At 42.9% G+C, this 24,337-nt stretch overlaps 1 protein-coding gene across 1 annotated transcript; it reads right to left on the bottom strand.

Annotated features, from left to right (window-relative positions):
* Positions 1-649: 649 nt before the first annotated feature.
* chrna11 (cholinergic receptor, nicotinic, alpha 11) lies at positions 650-23,633 on the bottom strand. Its single transcript, XM_036971524.1, has 10 exons — positions 23,333-23,633; positions 20,977-21,116; positions 20,721-20,765; positions 19,943-20,052; positions 18,126-18,205; positions 8,864-9,031; positions 8,542-8,736; positions 6,706-6,792; positions 6,255-6,364; positions 650-2,129 (listed from the first exon to the last, which is right to left on the bottom strand). Exons 1-10 carry the CDS (start codon positions 23,490-23,492, stop codon positions 1,398-1,400), a joined length of 1,827 nt encoding a protein of 608 aa, XP_036827419.1. The 5' UTR covers positions 23,493-23,633; the 3' UTR covers positions 650-1,397.
* Positions 23,634-24,337: the final 704 nt, after the last annotated feature.

Genomic DNA, 24,337 nt, shown 5'->3' with positions numbered 1-24,337 from the left:
GCTCACTCTTTCCTTCACGTTCCTCACATACAGTATATTATAGGAAAAATACTCAAACTATATTATGGTATTGTTTTCTACTGTTAATACAGCAACGAATGTTTTTGCATGTCAGCAGTCGACTTTTCAACATATTGGACTTTCAAGAAGCAAAGTGTCACTTGCCACATCATGATGATGTGACATTGCTTCTTGAAAATCCTATATCTTCAAAACTTGACTGCTGACAGTCTCAAAATGTTTTGCATATGTCAACAGTAGACTAATTAAAGATAATACCAAAAGACCACTTAAAAGTTTTTGAGTGGTATTTTCCTTTTAAGCTTTCACTTTGGAGCCAATGAGATGAGCCTTCTCTATTAGGACCTGCCAAATTCTATTAAGTGACTTTTTGATGGGTCATTATTGGATCAACCCTCCACTGTAACACAATTACTGACAATTACACTGATGATTACGCACTAATGCAGTTGCCCAATCACAAGCAGCCCTGCACACTGAAGGAGATTGGTAGACACTGGCAACCCACTGACAGATCAGGCCTGGGGAAGGAAGTGGGGCTTCATTTAGTGCTTCAATCGATCGAAAAATACCCCATGTTATTTAAGACCTTGCAATTTGATGCCCATGAAACAAACGAGACAGAATGAAAGATGAGATTATTTTTATTCCTCTCATCTGATGTGTTCTTCTGTTTTATCCTGGAGATCTAAGTGTTCACATTAACACTGCCCAGTTTAGTTTGTTGGACCTTCCCTCCTTCGCTGTCACCATAGAATACCTCTGTCTGTTCACACACTCATTCCTTGTTGTCTCTCCTTGTAAAAGTCAGTCTCTCCCCCTCCTTCCCGGTCCCCCCTTTCAGTAAATGATGCCGTCTTTCTTTGCCTTTTCTGGGACTTGAGAGTGAAGGGTTATCTTCTCTCTGCCAGTAAATCAAACAGCCCTATATATCTGTATGTTCCTCTCTGTTTCTCTCTGTAGGGACTGCAATCTTCCCAATCTCAGGTTGAATTATCCCATATTCCACTTTTCTTATTGCCCATCCTGCTCACCTTCACTTCTTATAGGTCTTTGAGAAAGCCTTATAGTTCAATACAATTGACTTCACCCTCTACAGTCCTTGAACCATGCCTTTTTTTAGTCTTCTCCCATAAACTCATCCCTCCCCATCCTGTTCCATTTCATCAGAGGTCCTTGATAGACTTCAATAGACCATCTTGAGATGTACTTTAGACATCTCCAAAGAACCCCCCTCATCTTGACACGAGAGTCTGTTGTGCCCGACAATAGCCCTCTTAGACTGAGCCCCAAATCATTCCACATCCTGCTCTTTCTCCCCTACTTCTCCTCTCACTCTTAATATCTCCTCCTCCTCTGCCCCATCCTATTCTTCCTCAGAAGAAGTCCTTGGAGGCGGCCTCCACAAAGTTGGGAGCGGACATGAGGATGGCGATGGTGCAGATGATGTTGAACACACTGAAGGCCACCAGGCAGAGCCGGTCGATGACTGCTGCCGCAAACTTCCACTGGTCGGCCACGCTCTCCGTCTCATCCTGCTCACGGAAGCGGTCCGCCATGTAACGCACTTCCTCCAGAATAGCCTGGAGCTGGGGGTCGCCTATACGCCCTGCTGAGTACTGTCCTCCACCCCCCATTCCGAAAACTCCGCCACTGGAAATGGTGCTAGGGCAGCCCACGGTGTCCGCGTTGGGGGTGGGGGGTGGCGGAGGGCTGCAGAATGGAGGGGGCAGATGGGGAGGGGGACTGCCTGCTACTCGAGGAGGCCCGGCCGAGATGCTGTAATTCTGGATGTGATCTGGGAGCAGTGGGGGGTCGTCCAGATTCTGGAAGCCAATGTAGAGCAGGTTTCCATTGTTGTTGGCGCTGGACTGGGTGTGAAGATGGGGATGACCCAAGTGCTGGGGGCCAGCCTGGAGAGGGACCAGGTTCTGGGGGTGGAGTTGGTGGAGTGTGGGGTCTGGAGGGTTAGCGATGCTACCGCTCTGGGAGCTTGAGGAGCAGCGCCGTAGGTGGGGGGCGCAGGGTGGTCGCTCTGGGTCATCACTCTCCCCTGGGCGCTTCATACGTAGGAACCATGCTACCCACTGCAGTAGGACCACATTAACCTGAAAGGAGAATCAATCAGAGAAGGGTGTTATAATATACACTGAGTGTACAAAACATTGAGAACACCTGCTCTTTCCATGACAGACTGACCAGGTGTAAGCTATGATCCGGTATTGATGTCACTTGTTAAATCCACTTCAACTCAATATTAGGAAGGTGTTCTTAATGTTTTGTACACTCATAGCAAGGGAGGTAAACACATCTAGTGAGGAATACACCTACACCTAAAAAGGGTAGTGCACTTGACAATACACTAGGGGAAAACCTTTCAGCTGGTAAAAGTTTGACTCAGTGGGTGGTGTGTGCAGATGCTGGTATGTTCAACTTGACCTTTTGTATTCAACGCTACTTTCATGAGCACAAGAATGAGAAAATCACCTAAGGCAGGAAACCTTTATATAAAGCTTCATTTAAATTCTAACCATGGAATTAAAGTTAGACACCGCCATTTGTCTCCCCCTTAGGTGTCTTTTATCCCTTTTATATCTAGACAAAAACCTGACTTTATACCGTCTTTTCTTTATATCTGAAAGCAGTAGGGGGTCAAAAATGTTGTACATTAAAACCCGCCAAGAGAAATAGTCATTGTTGAGGTATTTTCTTTAAAAATTCTGCCTACGGCTCTGTGAAAACCGGGACGTTCAACAAGTCCCAGCTTTGGGATGACGCTCACTTGGGTGAACCAATCACAAAACTTCAAAGTAATACTTTGGCATGTAATTCTCTCCATTCACTTGCTCTTCATCGCTTGATCATTTCACTAGCAATTTCTCCTCGCATGTTAAATCAGTTGGTGAAGACGTTTTCTAGCAAGCTATCAATGTGCATATAATACTTCCACAAGTGGAGAGAGGCTAGGGAAAAAAAGACGAAATGACGATCTTCGTTCTGAATGAGTTACAGCAGATCATCTGCCCACTGCAACTTTTGAGGACACAAACACACACAAGTCCACTGCTTCTGGTCTGCACTGCTATCTTGGTTTAACTATCTAAATGTAATAATGATTCAATTGGCTACATTTCTTTAAATTGACAATTCTGTGAATTGTCTGGTGCAAGTTTTAAATTGACACACTACCTGTTAGCAAAAGTGTCGGATTGAGATGATGTGCAGGAGCTTGTTAGAATTTGTAGTATTGCATGATGTCTACAGTGCATTCGGGAAGTATTCAGACCCCTTCACTTTTTCCAAAGTTTGTTACGTTACAGCGTTATTCTAAAATTGATGAGAAAAAACACAATTTAATCAGTATACACACAATACCCCATAATGACAGGGTAAAAACAGGATTTTAGACAATAAAAAACGGTAAATATATGTATTCAGACCCTTTACTCAGTACTTTGTTGAAGCACCTCTGGCAGCGATAACAGCCCAAGTCTTCTTGGGTATGGCGCTACAAGCTTGGCACATCTGTATGTCGGGAATTTCTCCTATTCTTCTCTGCAGATCCTCTCAAGCTCGGTCAGGTTGGATGGGGAGGGTCGCTGCACAGCTTTTTTCAGGTCTCTCCAGAGATGTTCGATCAGGTTCAAGTCCGGACTCTGGCTTGGCCACTCAAGGACATTCAGAGACTTGTCCTGAAGCCACTTGCATTGTCTTAGCTGTGTGCTTAGGGTAGTTCTCCTATTGGAATGTGAACCTTTACCCCAATCTGAGGTCCTAAGCGCTGTGGAGCAGGTTTTCATCAATGATCTCTCTGTACATTGCGATTCATTTTTCCCTCAAACCTGACTAGTCTCCCAGTCCCTGCTGCGGAAAAACATCCACACAGAATGAGTCTGCCACCACCATGCTTCATCATAGGGATGGTGCTAGGTTTCCTCCAGACGTGAAGATTAGCATTCAGGCAAAAGACTTCCATTTTGGTTTCATCAGACCAGAGAATCTTGTTTCTCATGGTCTGAGAGTCCGGTTTTCACTTTGTCATTGTGGGGTATTGTGTGTAGATTGATGATTGATTTTTATTTTAGTCCATTTTAGAATAAGGCTGTAACGTAACAAAATGTGGAAAAAGTGAAGTGGTCTGAATACTTTCCGAATGCACTGTACTTTGACGCTAAATAGCATTTTCGAATCTGAGAGTAAATAGAGCCGTGAATATATTGATAAAAGTCAACTCCGAGAGAGATTTACATGATTATCAAAACGCCAGGGTAAGCCTACATGAAACACAGCCCTTATTTTAAGTGTTTCTAAAATTCCCAATTGGAAAAATGAATGGCGGAAAAATGATTGGAATCATTTCCCCATTTGACCGCTAGGTTTTATGGGTATTATGACACCTCCACTGTGGGCCTCTATAGTGTCTGTTGTTGTTGTGCAATTATTAACATTGCCGTTCGATGCCCTTCTCTGAACCCCCATCATTTATGTTGCTAATTGGCCAGCTGACTACCCAAAGTGGGCCATTTATCAGTGGGAAGACCTTGCAGATTGCACCAATCTATAAAGCATCTTCAACCCATCCATTCTCCTTCACTAAACCCATTCTCTGAGTTGATGACATCAATAAATCTGTAAATGCTGTAGCTGCCAAACAGGGGAAGCTGAGAGATGCATTTGGAAAAGCTTCAAAGTATTGCACAAAGTGAGAGACTGAGATCTAGAATCTACGTCAGGCACAAGCCTACAGACCCAATGTATTATTGGGTCCAACCGAAAGGTATGGTACTGTTGATCTGAACTTGGACAGACTGCAAAGGAGTGAGGAGATGTATAGTGATTTGTTAGTATAAGTAGTTTAGAAGGACAAATACAGAGGGATGTGAAAATTAGAGATTGAAGGATGAAAAGATGGAGAAAACTATAGAAAGAGGCATTGAAAGAATAGTCTACTACAGTTGGAGTGAAGGGCAGATAAAGAGGGTAGCAATTAAGGGGTAGAAGGTAGCATGGCGGCAGGTATTGCATCAGGCATTTTTGATTTGCGCCTTACACCTTTGCGACCATAAAAAGAAAAACGCTTTAAAATGACAAATAGTTGCACATCACATCATTCTGTTTTTTAATTGAACTGTTTATCAATGATAAACCTCACTGCAAGTTCTTTATACTGCATAAAAATGTATGTTTATACATTGTTTGAAGCAAATTGTTTAAAGCAAATTGGCTTGTCCCACTAGTGATGAGTATAGTTGTAGTGACATGTTTTTGAGATTTAGAGATATCTATCGATTATTTAGAATGCTAGAAAGTAAATAAACGTAAAGTTTAAAAATGTTATGTCAATGTTACCTGCTTGTAAAACACTCATTACAAAGATATAAATGGACCTTAAGCATTCCCTCCCTTTAATGTCTTACATTTGAGGACTCCATTGATCATTTGGTGTGTCTAAATACAAAGCGTTATTGGTGTTACTCAATTTAAATGAAGAAAAATTATTAATCATATTACTTTGGTAACAACATTTAAGGGTTAATGACCTTGGATTTGAGCATCTGTGGCCTCCATTTAAGAAAATCCTCAATTACCTCAAATTTGTCAATGGTGTTACATCATCGTTGTTACTACTCCTACTGGTGGTAGTGTTATTATAGTGGTACAAATGATTTAAAGTCATTAAGCTACCACATTAGTTGATTTACAATGGGAAGATGTACCCAAATACATTTGAAATAAAATACAAATCTAGAAAAATTATTCCAAAATGCCATGCCCAAAATGCCACTGCAATTCAAGAACGAACCGTAAGTGTTTTGCTAGCTGCAGCAAAGAGGAAATGGCTATACCAAAGGAGGGTGGCAAACAAAAATAGTTGGCTTGTTAGCATTAACCGTAACGGGAAAAACTGTAGCATTGTGATATACCAGGAGACCAGCCACGGAGGGATTGGCAGGTGAGCGCATAGAGCGAAGCGTGACGTGTTTTCCAACGGGAAATGCTAAATAGTTTGTAATGACTGGTGGTAGGCTAGCGGTTAAGAGCGTTGGGCCAGTAACCAAAAGGTCTCTGGTTCGAATCCCTGAGCCGACTAGGTAAAAAAAATCTGTCTTTGCCCTTGAGCAAGGCACTTAACCCTAATTGCTCCTGTAAGTTTTTCTGGATAAGAGCGTCTGCTAAATGACTAAAATGTAACTGTCTTTGGCTGGAGTAGACTGCATGAGCTCTGGCCTTACCCATTTGGGCATCTGTCCTCCGTTTGGGTCATGGTGATGATACTGCAGCACCACCGTTGTAGCTATGACTGACATCCCAACAATGATCATAGTACTGGCAAAGTACTGTCCTGAAAGGTGGGCAAAAAAGGAGGAACGAGACAAAACAATTAGAGTAGAGAGAGGAAGCCATTTGTAATAACAATGCTAACAGTGGTTCTTGCTGATCATGACTTGGCATTTTTCTTGGGCTTCAGTGGACTGCATTTGTGTTTTAGTAGCCATCTGTCTGGCTACAGGGAGCTCACCGTACATAATTTCCAGCAGCGAATTTTTCAGATTTATTTAGCCAATTACATTTAAGGACAACCAGATGGTTAGATCACCAGGGCCTGACAAACATTTGGGACAATTATTTCAAGTGCACGTACACACACATTCTAGACTCTAACACGCATATAAGAACACACACCTATGAGAGGGATGGAATCTGAAGTGGCTGGCATGATCTCTGCCACCAGCAACATGAAGACAGTGAGAGAGAGCAGCACAGTGATACCTGAAAAGAGAGCGGAAGATATTAAAAATGTATAAAACAGTGAGTGGATGCTGAGCACCATCTCCATAACTGACTAGGCTCTTGGGTTTTGAAATACTCAGTGCAACTATAACACACACTACTTCCCCACGCTTCTCACACATTTATTAACATCAGTGCCTCAGTTTTGATCCCGGACAAGCCTACAGAAATCCACATTTGTAAAGATAAACTTTCTTATAGGCATCTCGTTTGACAAATACTTTATGGTCTCTACCAATCAAGCCAATGGTTATTCATTTCAATTGACTATGATTCGATTTGGTTCGATCTGATGCAAATTGCAAAGTGTGACAGAGTAATGTACCCAAAGTGAAATTACTTTACTACATTCCTATTCTTCAATTGCCCTTAGTAAAGCCTTACTTCTAACCCACACATATGCTTACCCTATATTAGCAATCCATCTGCCCCAGCTGTCTCTGTCCCCCCCCAACTCCCTCCCTTCTCCATCTTCATTCATCAGATTGAATCTTCATCTCCTCCCATTACCTCTGTCCCACTTTTTTTTTAAACCCACATTTTACAAGTGCTTTCTTGGCATAACTGGTACCGTCCAGAAGCAAGCCGATAAAACAAACGTCTGTCAAGTGAGTCAGTCCTGTTCGCTCTATAGATAAAAAAAACGAATGTCCCTTCAAGGGTTGAGAGGAAATCAGAAAATCACTTTTAGGAATGTCAAAGTAAGAAATGGACAGTGGCTTTCATTTAAGCAATATGCTTATCTTGGCTAGCCTGGTTGATACCAAACTCCCAAGTCTTCCTTACGTGAGCGGCTGGGGAGGCTCCTTTGATGTTGTTGGCACAATCAATGCGTTTCAAATGCCACCCTATTCCCCATACAGTGCACTTCTTTTGACCAGAGCCCTGGTCAAAAGTAGTAGACTATAAAGGTAATGAGATGCCATTTGGGATGCAGATAGAGCCTCAATAATGAAGGTTGCTGTGCTTTTACACTGGTTTGTTCCACTCCTACATCTCTCTCGCTGTAACACCCCCACACACAAATAGGCTGTGAGCGCTGACCCCTTGCTTTACAACTGCTCGTTTTCAAATCCAAATAGCAAGAGTTTTTAATGCCCCTCGGGTCATTTTTTGGGGGGTAATAACCAATCGGTGCCAAAGCACAAAACTGGGAGCATTTCTACCCTTATCATGAGACTCGATTTAGAGTTAAGAAAACAGCCTCTCCACACTACGATAGGTATTCGGTACATAGCTTGTGTTGTACAGCCTGGCTGATACCAGGCTATATTGTATCTTGGCACTTAATTCCTTAAAACCTGGTGTCAAGCTGAATTCCTAGAAGGCTGTGTGTATGCTCTCACTCCCTAATCAATTCCTGGGCTTAATTACATCAATATGTTAATTGGCTGTGGTGTGTAATACAATGCAGCGTAATGCAGCCTCAAATTAGGTTAAAATGTTTCACATCCCCAAAGTTCTTCTAGGTCTTCTTTGTTTTCCTCCACTTTTTTAGTTGTTTTTTTCTAGAATCAATCTACTCTCCCTCTCCTGTCATCTTTTCTTCCCCGTCACCATTATTCCCCCACGTCCTTTTCTTATTTCCGCCCTATACTTTCTAATGCATTTCCTCCTCTCCATGCTGCTGTCCACCATCCTCTCATCCTCTCCTCTCTGTGTTCCTTCTAGAAAAAATAAGGTTAGTCTATTCTATCACTCTTGGATCATGTTCTCCTCTCTGCTCACCCAGAGAGATCTTCTCTCCAGAGTCGGCAGGCAGTAGGAAGATGAGCAGGGTCATGGAGGATAGCAGCACACAGGGGATGAGCAAGTTTAGAGCGTAGTAGAGAGTGCGCCGGCGGATGGTTACAACGAACGTCACGTCAGGGTAGGGCTCCTTACAACAGTCATAGAACACCTCGCTACGAGTACCTGGCACTCCTTGAGAGAGTAAAAAAAGAGTAAAGGAGAGAATAAATATTTTTTTTATAAAAGTTGAAGTTGAGTTGACAATGAAGTTGAGAAATTGATAACAGAAATTTAGGAGGGCAATTCCAACCCCACTGACCCACTAGGTCCCACTCCCCGTTGGACATGTACCCGGAGATGTCGGCCTCATTCATTTGTAGGTCCATCAGCCAGCCATCGTACGTCCACGAGCCAAACTTCATCTCACACTTTTGGATGTCGAAGGGGAACCAACGTACGTCCACGTTACATGTGCTCATGAAAATCCCTAACAGACGTGGAAAGAGATTGATTAAAAGGGAGGCAAGAGTGAAGTATAAGAAATATAGACACTTTCCCGTGCACAGGGCGATTTGAAGAGAATGAGAGACATTTTACTTTTTGTCCACATATACTCTTTAAGAAAATATGTACTATGCATATACAGTCGTGGCCAAAAGTTTTGAGAATGGCACAAATTTTAATTTCCACAAAGTTTGCTGCTTCAGTGTCTTTAGATATTTTTGTTAGATGTTAAAATGGAATACTGAAGTATAATTACAAGCATTTCATAAGTGTCAAAGGCTTTTATTGACAATTAAATGAAGTTGATGCAAAGAGTCAATATTTGCAGTGTTGACCCTTCTTCTTCAAGACCTCTGCAATCCGCCCTGGCATGCTGTCAATTAACTTCTGGGCCACACTGATGGGTTTGTCAGAATTTGTGGGTTTTTGTTTGTCCACCCGCCTCTTGAGGATTGACCACAAGTTCTCAATGGGATTAAGGTCTGGGGAGTTTCCTGGCCATGGACCCAAAATATCGAGGTTATGTTCCCCGGCCACTTAGTTATCACTTTTGCCTTATGGCAAAGTGCTCCATTATGCTGGAAAAGTCCCCAAACTGTTCCTGGATGGTTGGGAGAAGTTGCTCTCAGAGGATGTGTTGGTACCATTCTTTATTCATGGCTGTGTTCTTAGGCAAAATTGTGAGTGAGCCCACTCCCTTGGCTGAGAAGCAACCCCACACATGAATGGTCTCAGGATGCTTTACTGTTGGCATGACACAGGACTGATGGTAGCGCTCACCTTGTCTTCTCCGAACAAGCTTTTTTCCGGATGCCCCAAGCAATCGGAAAGGGGATTCATCAGAGAAAATTACTTTACCCCAGTCCTCAGCAGTCCAATCCCTGTACCTTTTGCAGAATATCAGTCTGTCCCTGATGTTTTTCCTGGAGAGAAGTGGCTTCTTTGCTGCCCTTCTTGACACCAGGCCATCCTCCAAAAGACTTTGCCTCACTGTGCGTGCAGAGGCACTCACACCTCCCTGCTGCCATTCCTGAGCAAGCTCTGTACTGGTGGTGCCCCGATCCCGCAGCTGAATCAACTTTAGGAGACGGTCCTGGCTTGCTCGACTTTCTCCACCAATCTAATACTTTAAGATTTTTGGGAAGTAGTGAGGGGGAGAATCTCAATTGCACACTCCTCGGGTCCTCTCTCCTCGCCTCCTTCTCAAAACCCATTGGAGGAGAAGGTCAGATGGGCGGGACCTCTGGCTTTCTCATCCAATGGGTTTTGAAAATTAGGTGAGGAGAGAGGATGTGATATTCTCCCAATGAGTACACTTCAGGAGAACGGAAATATAGTGCGATATAGAGAGTGACACTGATCTCTACTCTGCAGTCAACATTTTCATTATACAGAAACACACACAAAGTACTACATTATTGATGCACACAGGGGGAAACACAGAGATGACACACCAAGTACTACACAGTTTAGATTGCTGGCAAACTTAAGCAAAGCAATTACTGAAATGACAAATCAATCCTATTGAGTTTTCCAGTAGAGCACAAAACCACAATGCCATAGTAGCCAAACAGCACTCAAAAACATTAATTATGAGACACAAGTCATGCAAATAAGGGACAGCCAGGTGGTTAGAAAAGCAATTTGAATGGGTTAGCTGATTTTCCGAAAATGCAACCAGAAGTTGACGATCAAACCAATACTAAATTAAATCCAGTATTGATTATAAAACGTAGTCATCACATAAACATAAAATGTCTAATACAAGATTTATTTGGGGGGGGAAATCACACATAATGTCATCTCCAGGGTAGAGATCAGTATTTTCTCTTTCTATGTTTTTAATAAATGTAATTTAACTAGGCAAGTCAGTTAAGAACAAATTCTTAATGACAATGACGGCCTACCGGGGAACAGTGGGTTAACTGTCTTGTTCAGGGGCAAAATGACAGATTTTTTACCTTGTCAGCTCGGCAATTATATCCAGCAACCTTTGGGTTACTGGCCCAATGCTCTAACCACTAGGCTACCTGTCGCCCCAGGTAACCTAGTGGTTAGATGGCACTCTCTGGGTGCGTACCAATATATATGGCTCTCTCTGGGTGCCTCCCAATATATCCCCTTTCTCCTGAACTATACAGTACTCATTGGGAGAATCTCAATTGCATACTCTGCTTGGTATGGCAACTGTTCAGCATCCGACCGCATCACCGCTTGGTGTGGCAACTGCTCGGCATCCGACCGCAAGGCGCTACAGAGGGTAGTGCGTACGGCAAAGCTTCCTGCCATTCAGGACCTCTATACAAAGCGGTGTCAGAGGAAGGCCCTAAAAATTGTCAAAGACTCTGGCCACCCAAGTCATGGACTGTTCTCTATGCTACCGCACAGAAAGTGGTACTGTAGCACCACATCTAGGTCCAAAAGGCTCCTTAATAGCTTCTATCCCCAAGCCATAAGACAGCTGAACAGTTAATCAATTGGCTATCCAGACTATTTGCATTGACCCCCTTTTTTATTCTGTTGCTGCTACTCGCTGTTTATTATCTATACATAGTCACTTTACCCCTACCTACATGTACATATTACCTCGACTAATCTGCACCCCCGCACATTGACTCGATCCTGTACCCCCTGTTATTGTTAATTATTTTTTTATGTAATTTTGTTTATTTAACTTTTTATTTTTTTAGCAAATATTTTCTTACTTACAAAAAAAACCTCTGCATTGTTGGTTCAGGGCTTGTAAGTAAGCATTTCACGGTAAGGTCTACACTTGTTGTATTCAGCGCAAGTGACAAATACAATTTGATTTGATTTATAGTTTCCCGCTGAGCCATAAAGGCATGTGACAAGGAAATTGTCAACAATGAACAGTCCAAAACACAACTTACAACTCTCCAAAACTCATGCAATTTACTTACAACTGCACCTCTTTGCTCTGTGGCAAGGCCATTGTAATAACTCATTATTTTCTCTAAATTCATTAAACCTAAAACTAAACTGATTAGCTAAAAGCTACACTTACCTCCATTTTCAATTCACTGCTCTCCTGCAGCCCTGTAACAGGTCCTCTAAGCTAACAATTAGGTTACTCTAAAAGCTGATCCGACAAGCAACATTCCTTGACACAAAATATCCTCAAACTGCAACTTGTCGAAAAATATATCTTAAAACTCCCTTGAAAAACAATCTCTACACAGGAAACAAGATGGATCACCCCAGCCTTCAAAAACCTATTTCCTTCCTTTCCCTTAGTGTTTGTCCCAAACGGCAGCCTATTTCCTTTATAGTGCACTACTTTTGGGGTCTGGTCAAAAGTAGTGCACTATGTAGGGCAGGGGTAAGCAACCCTGTTACTAGAGTACTGCAAGTTTTTGTTCCAACTAAATCAAATCAAATTGTAATTGTCACATGCCAAATACAGCAGGTGTAGGTAGACCTTACAGTGAAATACAGTGATGTCGGCGCCATCTCCGCAAGATGGCGCCGACAGAGATGGTCGCCTCTCTTCGAGTCCTTAGGAAACTATATAGTATTTTTATTTTTTTTATGTATTATTTCTTACATTGTTACTCCAGGAAATTTTAAGTCTTATTACATAGAGCTGGGAAGAACTATTGGATATAAGAGCGATGTCAATTTACCAACATTACAACCAGGAATACAACTTTTCCGAAGCGGATTCTCTGTTTGACCACCACCCAGGACAATGGATCTAATCCCAGAAACCAACCCAAAACAACAGCACCGCAAAAGGGGCAGACAGAGCGGCCTCCTGGTCAGATTCCATAGATGTGCACTTCCCCCACCGCTCCCAAGTATACTACTCGCCAATGTCCAGTCTCTTGACAACAAGGTAGATGAAATTCGAGCAAGGGTTGCCTTCCAGAGAGACATCAGAGATTGTAACATTATATGTTTCACGGAAACATGGCTCTCGGGATATGTTGTCGAAATCGGTTCAGCCACCGGGCTTCTCCATGCATCGCACCAACAGAAATGAACACCTCTCTGGGAAGAGGAAGGGTGGGGGTGTATGTGTCATAATTAACGTCTCATGGTGTAATCGTAACAACATACAGGAATTCAAGTCCTTCTTCTCATCCGAACTAGAATTCCTTACAATCAAATGCCGGCCATATTACCTCCCAAGAGAATTCTCGTCAGTTATCATCACAGCTTTGTACATTCCCCCTCAAGCAGACACCAAGACGGCCCTCAAGGAACTTCACTGGACTCTATGTAAACTGGAGACCATATATCCTGAGACTGCATTTATTGTAGCTGGGGATATTAACAAAGCAAATTTGAGAACCAGGCTACCTAAATTCTATCAGCATATTGATTGCTCTACTCGCGGAGGTAATGCACTCGATCACTGCTACTCTAACTTCCGTGATGCATGCCCTCCCTTGCGCAAATCCCACCACTACGTCATCTTGCTTCTACTGTCTTATAGGCAGAAACTCAAACAGGATGTACCAGTGACTTGAACCATTCAGTGCTGGTCTGACCAATCAGAATCCACGCTTCAAGATTGTTTTGATCACGCGGACTGGGATATAGTCCAGTCAGCCTCAGAGAACAACGTCAATCTATATGCTGACTCAGTAAGTGAGTTTATAAAGAAGTATATTGGAGATGTGGACCCACTGTGACTATTAAAACCTACCCTAACCAGAAACCGTGGATCGATGGTGGCATTCGCGCAAAACTGAAAGTGCGAACCACCGCATTTCACCATGGAATGAGGTCTGGGAATATGGCTGAATATAAACAGTGTAGTTATTCCCTCCGCAAGGCAATCAAACAAGCGAAATGCCGGTACAGGGACAAAGTGGAGTTGCAATTCAACGGCTCAGACACAAGATGTATGCCACAGGAAATCACGGACTACAAAAAGAAAACCAGCCACGTCACGGACACCAACGTCACGCTTCCAGACAAACTGAACGCCTGCTTTTCCCGCTTTGAGGATAATACAGTGCCACCGTCGCGGCCTGCTTACAAGTACTGCACCCCACCCCCTCCCTCTCCTCCATGGCCAACGTGAGTAAAACATTTAAATGTGTTAACCCTCACAGGGCTGCTGGCCCAGACAGCATCCCTAACCGTGTCCTCAGACCATGCGCAGACCAGCTGGCTGGTGTGTTTACAGACATATTCAATCGCTCCCTATCCCAGTCTGCTGTCCCCACATGCTTCAAGATGGCCACCATTGTTCCTGTACCCAAGAAGGCAAAGATAACTGAACTAAACGACAACCTCCCCATAGCACTCATTTCGGTCATCATGAAGTGCTTTGAGAGGCTAGTCAAGGATCATATCACCTCCACCTGACCGGCCACCCTAGACCCACTTCAGTTTGCATACCGACAGGTCCACAGACGATGCAATCGCCATCACACTGCACACTGCCCTATCCCATCTGGACAAGAGGAATACCTATGTAAGAATGCTGTTCATTGACTACAGCTCAACATTCAACACCATAGTACCCTCCAAGCTCATAATCAAGCTGGTGACCCTAGGTCTCAACCCCGCCCTGTGCAATTGAGTCCTGGACTTTCTGACTGGCCGCCATCAAATCAAAGTTTATTTGTCACGTGCGCCGAATACAACAGGTGTAGTAGACCTTACAGTGAAATGCTTACTTACAGGCTCTAACCAATAGTGCAAAAAAAGGTATTAGGTGAACAATAGGTAAGTAAAGAAATAAAACAACAGTAAAAAAAAACAGGCTATATACAGAAGCGAGGCGGTAAAAGTAGCCAGGCTACATAGACACCAGTTAGTCAGGCTGATTAAGGTGGTATGTACATGTAGATATGGTTAAAGTGACTATGCATATATGATGAACAGAGAGTAGCAGTATTGTAAAAGAGGGGTTGGCGGGTGGCGGGACACAATGCAGATAGCCCGGTTAGCCAATGTGCCTGACACCTGCCAGTTGGTCAGCACATGCCCGGAGCGTCCTGCTAATCCGTGTGGCCCCGCAGCCTTGTGTATGTTGACCTGTTTAAAGGTCTTACTCATGTCGGCTACTGAGAGTGTGTTCGCACAGTCGTCCGGAACAGCTGATGCTCTCATGCATGCCTCAGTGTTGCTTTCCTCGAAGCGAGCATAGAAATGGTTTAGCTCGTCTGGTAGGCTCGTGTCACTGGGCAGCTCGTGGCTGTGCTTCCATTTGTAGTCTGTAATAGTTTGCAAGCCCTGCCACATAAAACGAGCGTCGGAGCCGGTGTAGTATGATTCAATTTTAGCCCTGTTTGATGGTTCGTCGCAGGGCATAGCAGGATTTCTTGTAAGCTTCCGGGTTAGAATCTCGCACCTAGAAAGCGGCAGCTCTACCCTTTAGCTCAGTGCGAATATTGCCTGTAATCCATGGCTTCTGGTTGTGGTATGTACGTACAGTCACTGTGGGGACGATGTCCTCAATGCACCTATTGATAAAGCCAGTGACTGATGTGGTGTACTCCTCAATGCCATCGGAAGAATCCCGGAACATGTTCCAGACTGTGATAGCAAAACATTCCTGTAGTTTGGCATTTGCTTCATCTGACCACGTTTTTATAGACCACAGGGCGCCAGTGGCGAATTTGCCAATCTTGGTGTTCTCTGGCAAATGCCAAACGTCCTGCACGGGGTTGGGCTGTAAGCACAACCCCCACCTGTGGACGTTGGGCCCTCTACCACCCTCATGGAGTCTGTTTCTGACCGTTTGAGCAGACACATGCACAAAGGCGGAGGTAGCGGTCCTGCTGCTGGGTTGTTGCCCTCCTGCGGCCTCCTCCATGTCTCCTGATGTACTGGCCTGTCTCCTGGTAGCGCCTCCATGCTCTGGACACTACGCTGACAGACACAGCCAACCTTCTTGCCACAGCTCACATTGATGTGTCATCCTGGATGAGCTGCACTACCTGAGCCACTTGTGTGAGTTGTAGACTCCGCCTCATGCTATCACTAGAGTGAAAGCACCGCCAGCATTCAGAAGTGACCAAAACATCAGCCAGGAAGCATAGGAACTGAGAAGTGGTCTGTGGTTATCACCTGCAGAACCACTCCTTTGTTGGGGGTGTCTTGCTAATTGCCTATAATTTCCACCTGTTGTCTATTCCATTTGCACAACAGCATGTGAAATTTATTGTCAATCAGTGTTGCTTCCTAAGTGGACAGTTTGATTTCACAGAAGTGTGATTGACTTGGAGTTGCATTGTGTTGTTTAAGTGTTCCCTTTATTTTCTTGAGCAGTGTATATATATATATATATATATATAGGCAGTTGAATATATATATATAGGCAGTTGAAATCAGAAGTTCACATACACCTTAGCCAAATACATTTAAACTCAGTTTTTCACAATTCCTGACATTTAATCCAAGTAAAAATCCACTGTATTAGGTCAGTTAGGATCACCACTTTATTTGAAGAATGTGAAATGTCAGAATAATTGTTGAGAGAAGGATTTATTTCAGCTTCTATTTCTTTCATCACATTCCCAGTTGGTCAGAAGTTTACATACAATTAATTCGTATTTGGTAGCATTGCCTTTAAAATGTTTAACTTGGGTGAAACGTTTTTGGTAGCCTTCCACAAGCTTCCCACAATAAGTTGGGTGAATTTTGGCTCATTCCTCCTGACAGAGCTGGTGTAACTGAGTCAGGTTTGTAGGCCTCCTTGCTCGCACACGCTTTTTCAGTTCTGCCCACAAATGTTCTATGGGATTGAGGTCAGGGTTTTGTGATGGCCTACCTTGACTTTGTTGTCATTAAGCTATTTTGCCACAACTTTGGAAGTATGCTTGGGGTCATTGTCCATTTGGAAGACCCATTTGCGACCAAGCTTTAACTTCCTGACTGATGTCTTGAGATGTTGCTTCAATATGTCCACATTGTTTTCCTCCCTCATGAAGCCATCTATTTTGTTAAGTGCTCCAGTCCCTCTTGCAGCAAAGCTTCCCCACAACATGATGCTGCCACCCCCGTGCTTCACGATTGGGATGGTGTTCTTCGGCTTGCAAGCCTCCCCCTTTTTTCTCCAAACACAACGATGGTCATTATGGCCAAACAGTTATATTTTTGTTTCATCAGACCAGAGGACATTTCTCCAAAAAGTACGATCTTTGTCCCCATGTGCAGTGGCTTTTTTTTATGGCGGTTTTGGAGCAGTGACTTATTCCTTGCTGAGCGGCCTTTCAGGTTATGCCGATATAGGACTCGTTTTACTGTGGATATAGATACTTTTGTACCTGTTTCCTCCAGCATCTTCACAAGATCCTTTGCTGTTGTTCTGGGATTGATTTGCACTTTTCGCACCAAATTACGTTAATCTCTAGGAGACAGAATGCGTGTCCTTCCTGAGCGGTATGACGGCTGCGTGGTCCCATGGTGTTTATACTTGCGTACTATTGTTTATACAGATGAACGTGGTACCTTTAGGCATTTGGAAATTGCTCCCAAGGATGAACCAGACTTGTGGAGGTCTACAATTTTCTTTCTGAGGTCTTGGGTGATTTCTTTTGATTTCCCCATGATGTCAAGGAAAGAGGCACTGAGTTTGAAGGTAGGCCTTGAAATACATCCACAGGTACACCTCCAATTGACTCAAAATATGTCAATTAGCCAATCAGAAGCTTTTAAAGCCATGACATAATTTTCTGGAATTTTCCAAGCTTTTTAAAGGCACAGTCAGCTTAGTGTATGTAAACTTCTGACCCACTGAAATTGTGATACAGTGAATTAGAAGTGAATGAATCTGTCTGTAAACAATTGTTGGTAAAATTACTTGTGTCATGCACAAAGTAGATGTCCTAACCAATTTACCAAAACTATAGTTTGTTAACAAGAAATTTGTGGAGTGGTTGAAAAACGAGTTTTAATGACTCCAACCTAAGTGTATGTAAACTTCCGACTTCAACTGTGTGTATATATATATATATATATATATATATATATATATATATATATATATATATATATATATATATATATATATATACACATAATATATATATATATATATACATAATATATATATATAAAAAAAAACAGAGTGGGAAAGAGAAAAAGAGACTCACCTGGAGGGAGATACTCTGCGAAGCCACTGGAGTTAACCAGCACATTGGTCTTAAAGGTAGAGTCAAAGTCATCGTCTGCACTGAGAAAGGAGAGAGGAAAGGGTGGATCGATCTCTAAACTGTAGTGTTTAAAGCAGAAAACGCATGCATGTAAATGTGATGCATGACGACGTGATATGGCTATACAGTGCCTTGCGAAAGTATTCGGCCCCCTTGAACTTTGCGACCTTTTGCCACATTTCAGGCTTCAAACATAAAGATATAAAACTGTATTTTTTTGTGAAGAATCAACAACAAGTGGGACACAATCATGAAGTGGAACGACATTTATTGGATATTTCAAACTTTTTTAACAAATCAAAAACTGAAAAATTGGGCGTGCAAAATTATTCAGCCCCCTTAAGTTAATACTTTGTAGCGCCACCTTTTGCTGCGATTACAGCTGTAAGTCGCTTGGGGTATGTCTCTATCAGTTTTGCACATCGAAAGACTGACATTTTTTCCCATTCCTCCTTGCAAATCAGCTCGAGCTCAGTGAGGTTCGATGGAGAGCATTTGTGAACAGCAGTTTTCAGTTCTTTCCACAGATTCTCGATTGGATTCAGGTCTGGACTTTGACTTGGCCATTCTAACACCTGGATATGTTTATTTTTGAACCATTCCATTGTAGAATTTGCTTTATGTTTTGGATCATTGTCTTGTTGGAAGACAAATCTCCGTCCCAGTCTCAGGTCTTTTGCAGACTCATCAGGTTTTCTTCCAGAATGGTCCTGTATTTGGCTCCATCCATCTTCCCATCAATTTTAACCATCTTCCCTGTCCCTGCTGAAGAAAAGCAGGCCCAAACCATGATGCTGCCACCACCATGTTTGACAGTGGGGATGGTGTGTTCAGCTGTGTTGCTTTTACGCCAAACATAACGTTTTGCATTGTTGCCAAAAAGTTCAATTTTGGTTTCATCTGACCAGAGCACCTTCTTCCACATGTTTGGTGTGTCTCCCAGGTGGCTTGTGGCAAACTTTAAATGACACTTTTTATGGATATCTTTAAGAAATGGCTTTCTTCTTGCCACTCTTCCATAAAGGCCAGATTTGTGCAATATACGACTGATTGTTGTCCTATGGACAGAGTCTCCCACCTCAGCTGTAGATCTCTGCAGTTCATCCAGAGTGATCATGGGCCTCTTGGCTGCATCTCTGATCAGTCTTCTCCTTGTACGAGTTGAAAGTTTAGAGGGACGGCCAGGTCTTGGTAGATTTGCAGTGGTCTGATACTCCTTCCATTTCAATATTATCGCTTGCACAGTGCTCCTTGGGATGTTTAAAGCTTGGGAAATCTTTTTGTATCCAAATCCGGCTTTAAACTTCTTCACAACAGTATCTCGGACCTGCCTGGTGTGTTCCTTGTTCTTCATGATGCTCTCTGCGCTTTTAACGGACCTCTGAGACTATCACAGTGCAGGTGCATTTATACGGAGACTTGATTACACACAGGTGGATTGTATTTATCATCATTAGTCATTTAGGTCAACATTGGATCATTCAGAGATCCTCACTGAACTTCTGGAGAGAGTTTGCTGCACTGAAAGTAAAGGGGCTGAATAATTTTGCACGCCCAATTTTTCAGTTTTTGATTTGTTAAAAAAGTTTGAAATATCCAATAAATGTCGTTCCACTTCATGATTGTGTCCCACTTGTTGTTGATTCTTCACAAAAAAATACAGTTTTATATCTTTATGTTTGAAGCCTGAAATGTGGCAAAAGGTCGCAAAGTTCAAGGGGGCCGAATACTTTCGCAAGGCACTGTGGGTGTATTACCTGTTATAGAGGAGGATGTCTGGCGTCCACACCTGGTCAGTTGTAAACCGAAGGTTTTTCACTCCAGGGTATTCAGATTGGTTCCACTGAAGATAATGATCAAACCAGCTCTGGAAGACAGACTCAAACTGGATATATTGGACAAGGCAATTGATTTCAACGTGAACAGAAAATACACTGAGTGTACAAAACATTAAGGACACCTTTCTAATATTGAGTTGCACCCCCTATTTTTGCCCTCGGAACAACCTCAATTCATTGGGGCATGGACTCTACAAGGTGTCGAAAGCATTCCACAGGGCTGCTGACCTATGTTAACTCCAATGCTTCCCACAATTGTGTCAAGTTGGCTGGACATCCTTTGGGTGGTGGACCACTTGATATTGATGGGAAACTGTTGATCATGAAAAACACAGCAGCGTTGCAGTTCTTGATACAAACCAGTATGCCTGGCACTTACTACCATACCACGTTCAAAGGCACTTAAATCTTGTGTCTTGCCCAATCACCGTCTGAATGGCACACATACACAATCCATGTCTCAAATCTTAAAAATCCTCTCCTCACCTTCATCTACACTGATTGAAGTTGATTTAACAAGTGACCTCAATAAGGGATCACCTTATTTCACCTGGATTCACCTGGTCAGTCTATGTCATGTCAAGAGCAGGTGTCCTTAATGTTTTGTTCACTCAGTGTATAACAGAAGGTCCCCTGAGATACATTTACTCTGACTTCGACAGCTGTATACTCTTACTTGAAGCTGTGCCGTGCTTACCATCCGAAGCCAGATGTTAGTGGTGACGACCTGATTCTTCTCATCCTGTAAGATGTGAACCTTTTTTAAGTAAATTCTTATTCTGAGGACCTAGTGTATATTGAGAGACTTAACTCAAAGAATTGTGTATAAAAAATTTAAAAATAAATAGGTGCAGTGGATGATTTACTTTTACAGACAGGCAGGTGGGCACAGGTATTGCCGAAGGCGCAGACCGATAAAATAACGTAAATGTAATCTGAACATTGATCCCTACCACATCCATGATCTGCATCAGACTGATAGAGAAGAAGACGGTGAGGGAGTGTGAATCGTTGCCCACCGGCCTCTCCATACGATTGTAGTCCTTCAGTAGGTTCTTCAACAGGGTCCTCTGGTGAGGGCCCTGCACCGACACTGAGAGAAGAACGGAGGAGAGGGAGATGGAAGGAAAAGGAGAGCAGGGGATTTCAGAAGAGAGGTGACAGAAATAAAAGGTATCAAAAAGCTGCATACAAGTAACCTATTCCAGACTGGTCTGCACATTTTAAAGTTTGAATGGCATTTCTAGCTTAAACGGTTGAAGACTACTGTAGTAGCGAACCGGAATTTTTCCCATTCAAGTCTATGGCTCCTGAAATGCATTTAGATTTATGCAAATATGATTGTAGTGGGAAAAGTCTCATTAGTATCGAAATGTTTTTTTCAAGCAACAGTACCAGGACCAGTCTGCATGCTATAAAGTAGTTTTGGTGTTGGTAGCTTTAACGTTTGCGTATCCAAATACTTCCCATTCAAGCTTATTGAGCTTTTATGCACATTTGAAACAGTTATAGTTCAAAAAGTGTAAATTGTATCAAAAAGCTGTTGACAAGCACACCATTCCAGGCTGGTCAGCGCATTTTAAAGTTTGAACGATGCAAACTTTTACGTTGTGGCCATTGAAATGCATGGCCATTGAAATGCATTGGGATGCAAATGTTGTTGTGGTGTGAAAAGTATTGGTAGTATCAACAAGTTTCTTTCAAGCACACTGCGGACAGTCAGCCTGCACGTTGTAAAGTTGTTTTGGTATTGGTAGCTTTTATGGGAGCGGAAGGAGAATAATAATAAGTATGAACAGTTTCTAAAGTTGTGCTTTGCTTTCAGCAAGCACACCTAATTAATGAATAATAAAGCAGTTTTGTGTAAAACCCCTGAAGCACTAAAAATGTATGTAGTGTGAATCATTAAATAAGGCAGGCTAAGGATTTGTTTCAAGAAAGTGTTGCGTGACTCATTTAGAAATGTAGAATTTTACTGACGATTATATCTTCGATGCGTTTCTGTTTTATTACTCAAATTAGGAGGACGAGCTGAACGTAATGGTGGGAATGGAATTCATGGAATGGTATCGAACACATCAAACATGGTTTCCATCAGTTTGATTCCATTGACTCCATTCCAGCCATTATTATGAGCCGTCCTCCCCTCAGTAGCCTCCTGTGCATTCAACTACTGTAGGACCACCATCTTGCACTGCATTAGAACGTGCGTTATGATGTATTACTGCTGTGTATGCTTCTAACTCAAGTCTGTGGGTATTAAATATTTTTTGAGGTCGACTTAGCATCTTTTGGCAGCTTCTAGCTGTTGTGAATGGTTTTGGCAGCTGTATTTGCTGTTAGCTTTTAACCTCATAGGCCCATAACCGTAGTTGTTATGTTCTCCCGATATGTGTGTTGCTGTTGTGTGTCGTTTCAGATCCATTTGGTGTACAAATGGACGTTAAGAGCGCTTTCAGTGGTCTGTGTACTTCTAGCTGTCGCTATTATCCTTTACCACTGTGTGTCAATAGCCAAAGGAGAATCGGGTATCACCGGGAAAGTATCAAGAATCTCTACAAAAGGTTGCGGTCTGGAAATTATTTACGATTTTGCACTGAGAGGAAAGTTCACTGTCTCTTTATCTAATTCCAGGGTAAGCAGCCTCTGATATACTGTAGTAATACCTTTAATTTCCCTTAGTAACCTATCTCTTCCTCTGCTTACAGCGCATCTACTCTCTCTACTACAGAAACATGTCCATAACAGCATAACAAGGGAGCAAGATCGAACCAGATCTATAATGGTGTTCAATTGAAATGACACCATTCAATTGACGTGAACACCACTGACAGTTGTCTGTTCCCTGCTGGTTCAATCCTATAAATACTGCACTTTCTGTCAACAGAGAAAATAGAGGGGGGAGAGTGAGGGATCAAGGTTTTTACATTTACGATTGCAGCATAAAATCCTTCCCTAGTAAAGCATTTATCCCCATCTCTCTCAATTTATAAACCGACTCTCTTTCTTTTTATGTCTGTCCCTGCGATAAACATGTATTTTACATTGAGCACCACGTCACATCAGGCTCTGAATAACAGATGTAGACTACTGTATTAACTATGCACACAGGTAGGCATGTACACGCAGACAAACATAAAACAAGAGCACAAACACTGACCGAACACAACAAACTCACACAAAAATACACCGACACTTCTCATTCGTCCTCTCCTCCTTTACAGTGATATTTTCCTAGTCTTTCCCTCTGGCTTTGTAACTCTATTCTTTCAATGTAGTCAGAGAGAGTAGATAGAGAGGCAGACCTACCCTGGACCAAAGCAGAGAATCCACAGACAACCAGAACCACAGAGCACCACATTTCTAATGGATAGGAATCGGAGAAGAGTGCAGCTGAGACAGGGATAAGAGGAGAAGAGGCACGGACAGGAGGGTTGGATTCAGAGGCTGGAATATCCCTGATTTGCATCCACAAAGCATCAGAAGGAATTAATAATTGAATCAGAGAGAGAAAGACAGAGATATGGGTGGCAGGCAGTGAGGTACGGAGCCTAAGTTTGCACACGCCGTCTGGAAAAATGCAGTGAATGAGTGGAGGAAAAAAACAACTGATTCTACACAAGCCAGCCCCCCCCCCTCTCTTTCTCTGTTGCTCTCTCTCCTTATACCCCCTCCCTTACCGTGTCCCTCTGCTTCCCTGGGAGGTGGAGTCTAGAAGGAAACCGTGAGAGGAAATGAGGGATGTGGAAGAGTGGAAAAAGAGAGGGGGAGCCTCAACTGACCTTTTTGAGAAAAATAGTCCGACCTGATTGATTTGTGTCAACATCTTAATTGACAACATTACAGAATATTTGTATCTATTCCATTAGTTCCGTGTGTGTGTACAAACATTCCTCTTGGGTCCAATCTCCAGATTTGTCTGTGCTGCACAGTGATATACACAGTCTACTGGAGCAGAGAACTGATGGAGAGGAGAACTATCCTGTGTGAGTGAGCGAGGTGATAGATAGGTGAGTGATTTGGCTGGGTTGTGTGTGATGTGGTGGAGAAGTAGCTCTGTCAATGAGGGGGACAGGGGGAGTTGAATCAGCAGGAGGGATGGACTTGTATAATTGAGAAAGTGCTGGGCTCTGCATGGGGGCCCAGTAATGTGCATAGTTGGACTCCACTCCTCACTCGTCCTCATGTAGTGCTGATGCAGGGAAGAGGAGAGAAACCGAGGGGGAAAGAAAGATAGGGACTGTAGAATAGAATATCCTATTACTTCTGCTGCTTTTCGCTATCCATGGCTTATGGGGAGTTGTCAGGCCTCTC

Source organism: Oncorhynchus mykiss, chromosome 32, assembly GCF_013265735.2.
Source record: "Oncorhynchus mykiss isolate Arlee chromosome 32, USDA_OmykA_1.1, whole genome shotgun sequence".
Lineage (NCBI taxonomy): Eukaryota > Metazoa > Chordata > Actinopteri > Salmoniformes > Salmonidae > Oncorhynchus > Oncorhynchus mykiss.
The sequence above is the reverse complement of the archived record's forward strand: the minus strand, read 5'-3'. Positions and strand labels throughout refer to the sequence as shown.

What these genes read in the sequence shown, in the direction of transcription:
- chrna11 (XM_036971524.1), bottom strand. Translation starts at nt 23,492, where the DNA reads ATGCAAATCAGGGATATTCCAGCCTCTGAATCCAACCCTCCTGTCCGT. An exon ending in ATTCTCTGCTTTGGTCCAGG is followed by an intron (nt 21,117 to 23,332) that starts GTAGGTCTGCCT and finishes TTCTTCTCTCAG; the next exon opens with TGTCGGTGCAGGGCCCTCAC. An exon ending in CGCAGAGTATCTCCCTCCAG is followed by an intron (nt 9,032 to 18,125) that starts GTGAGTCTCTTT and finishes CACGTCTGTTAG; the next exon opens with GGATTTTCATGAGCACATGT.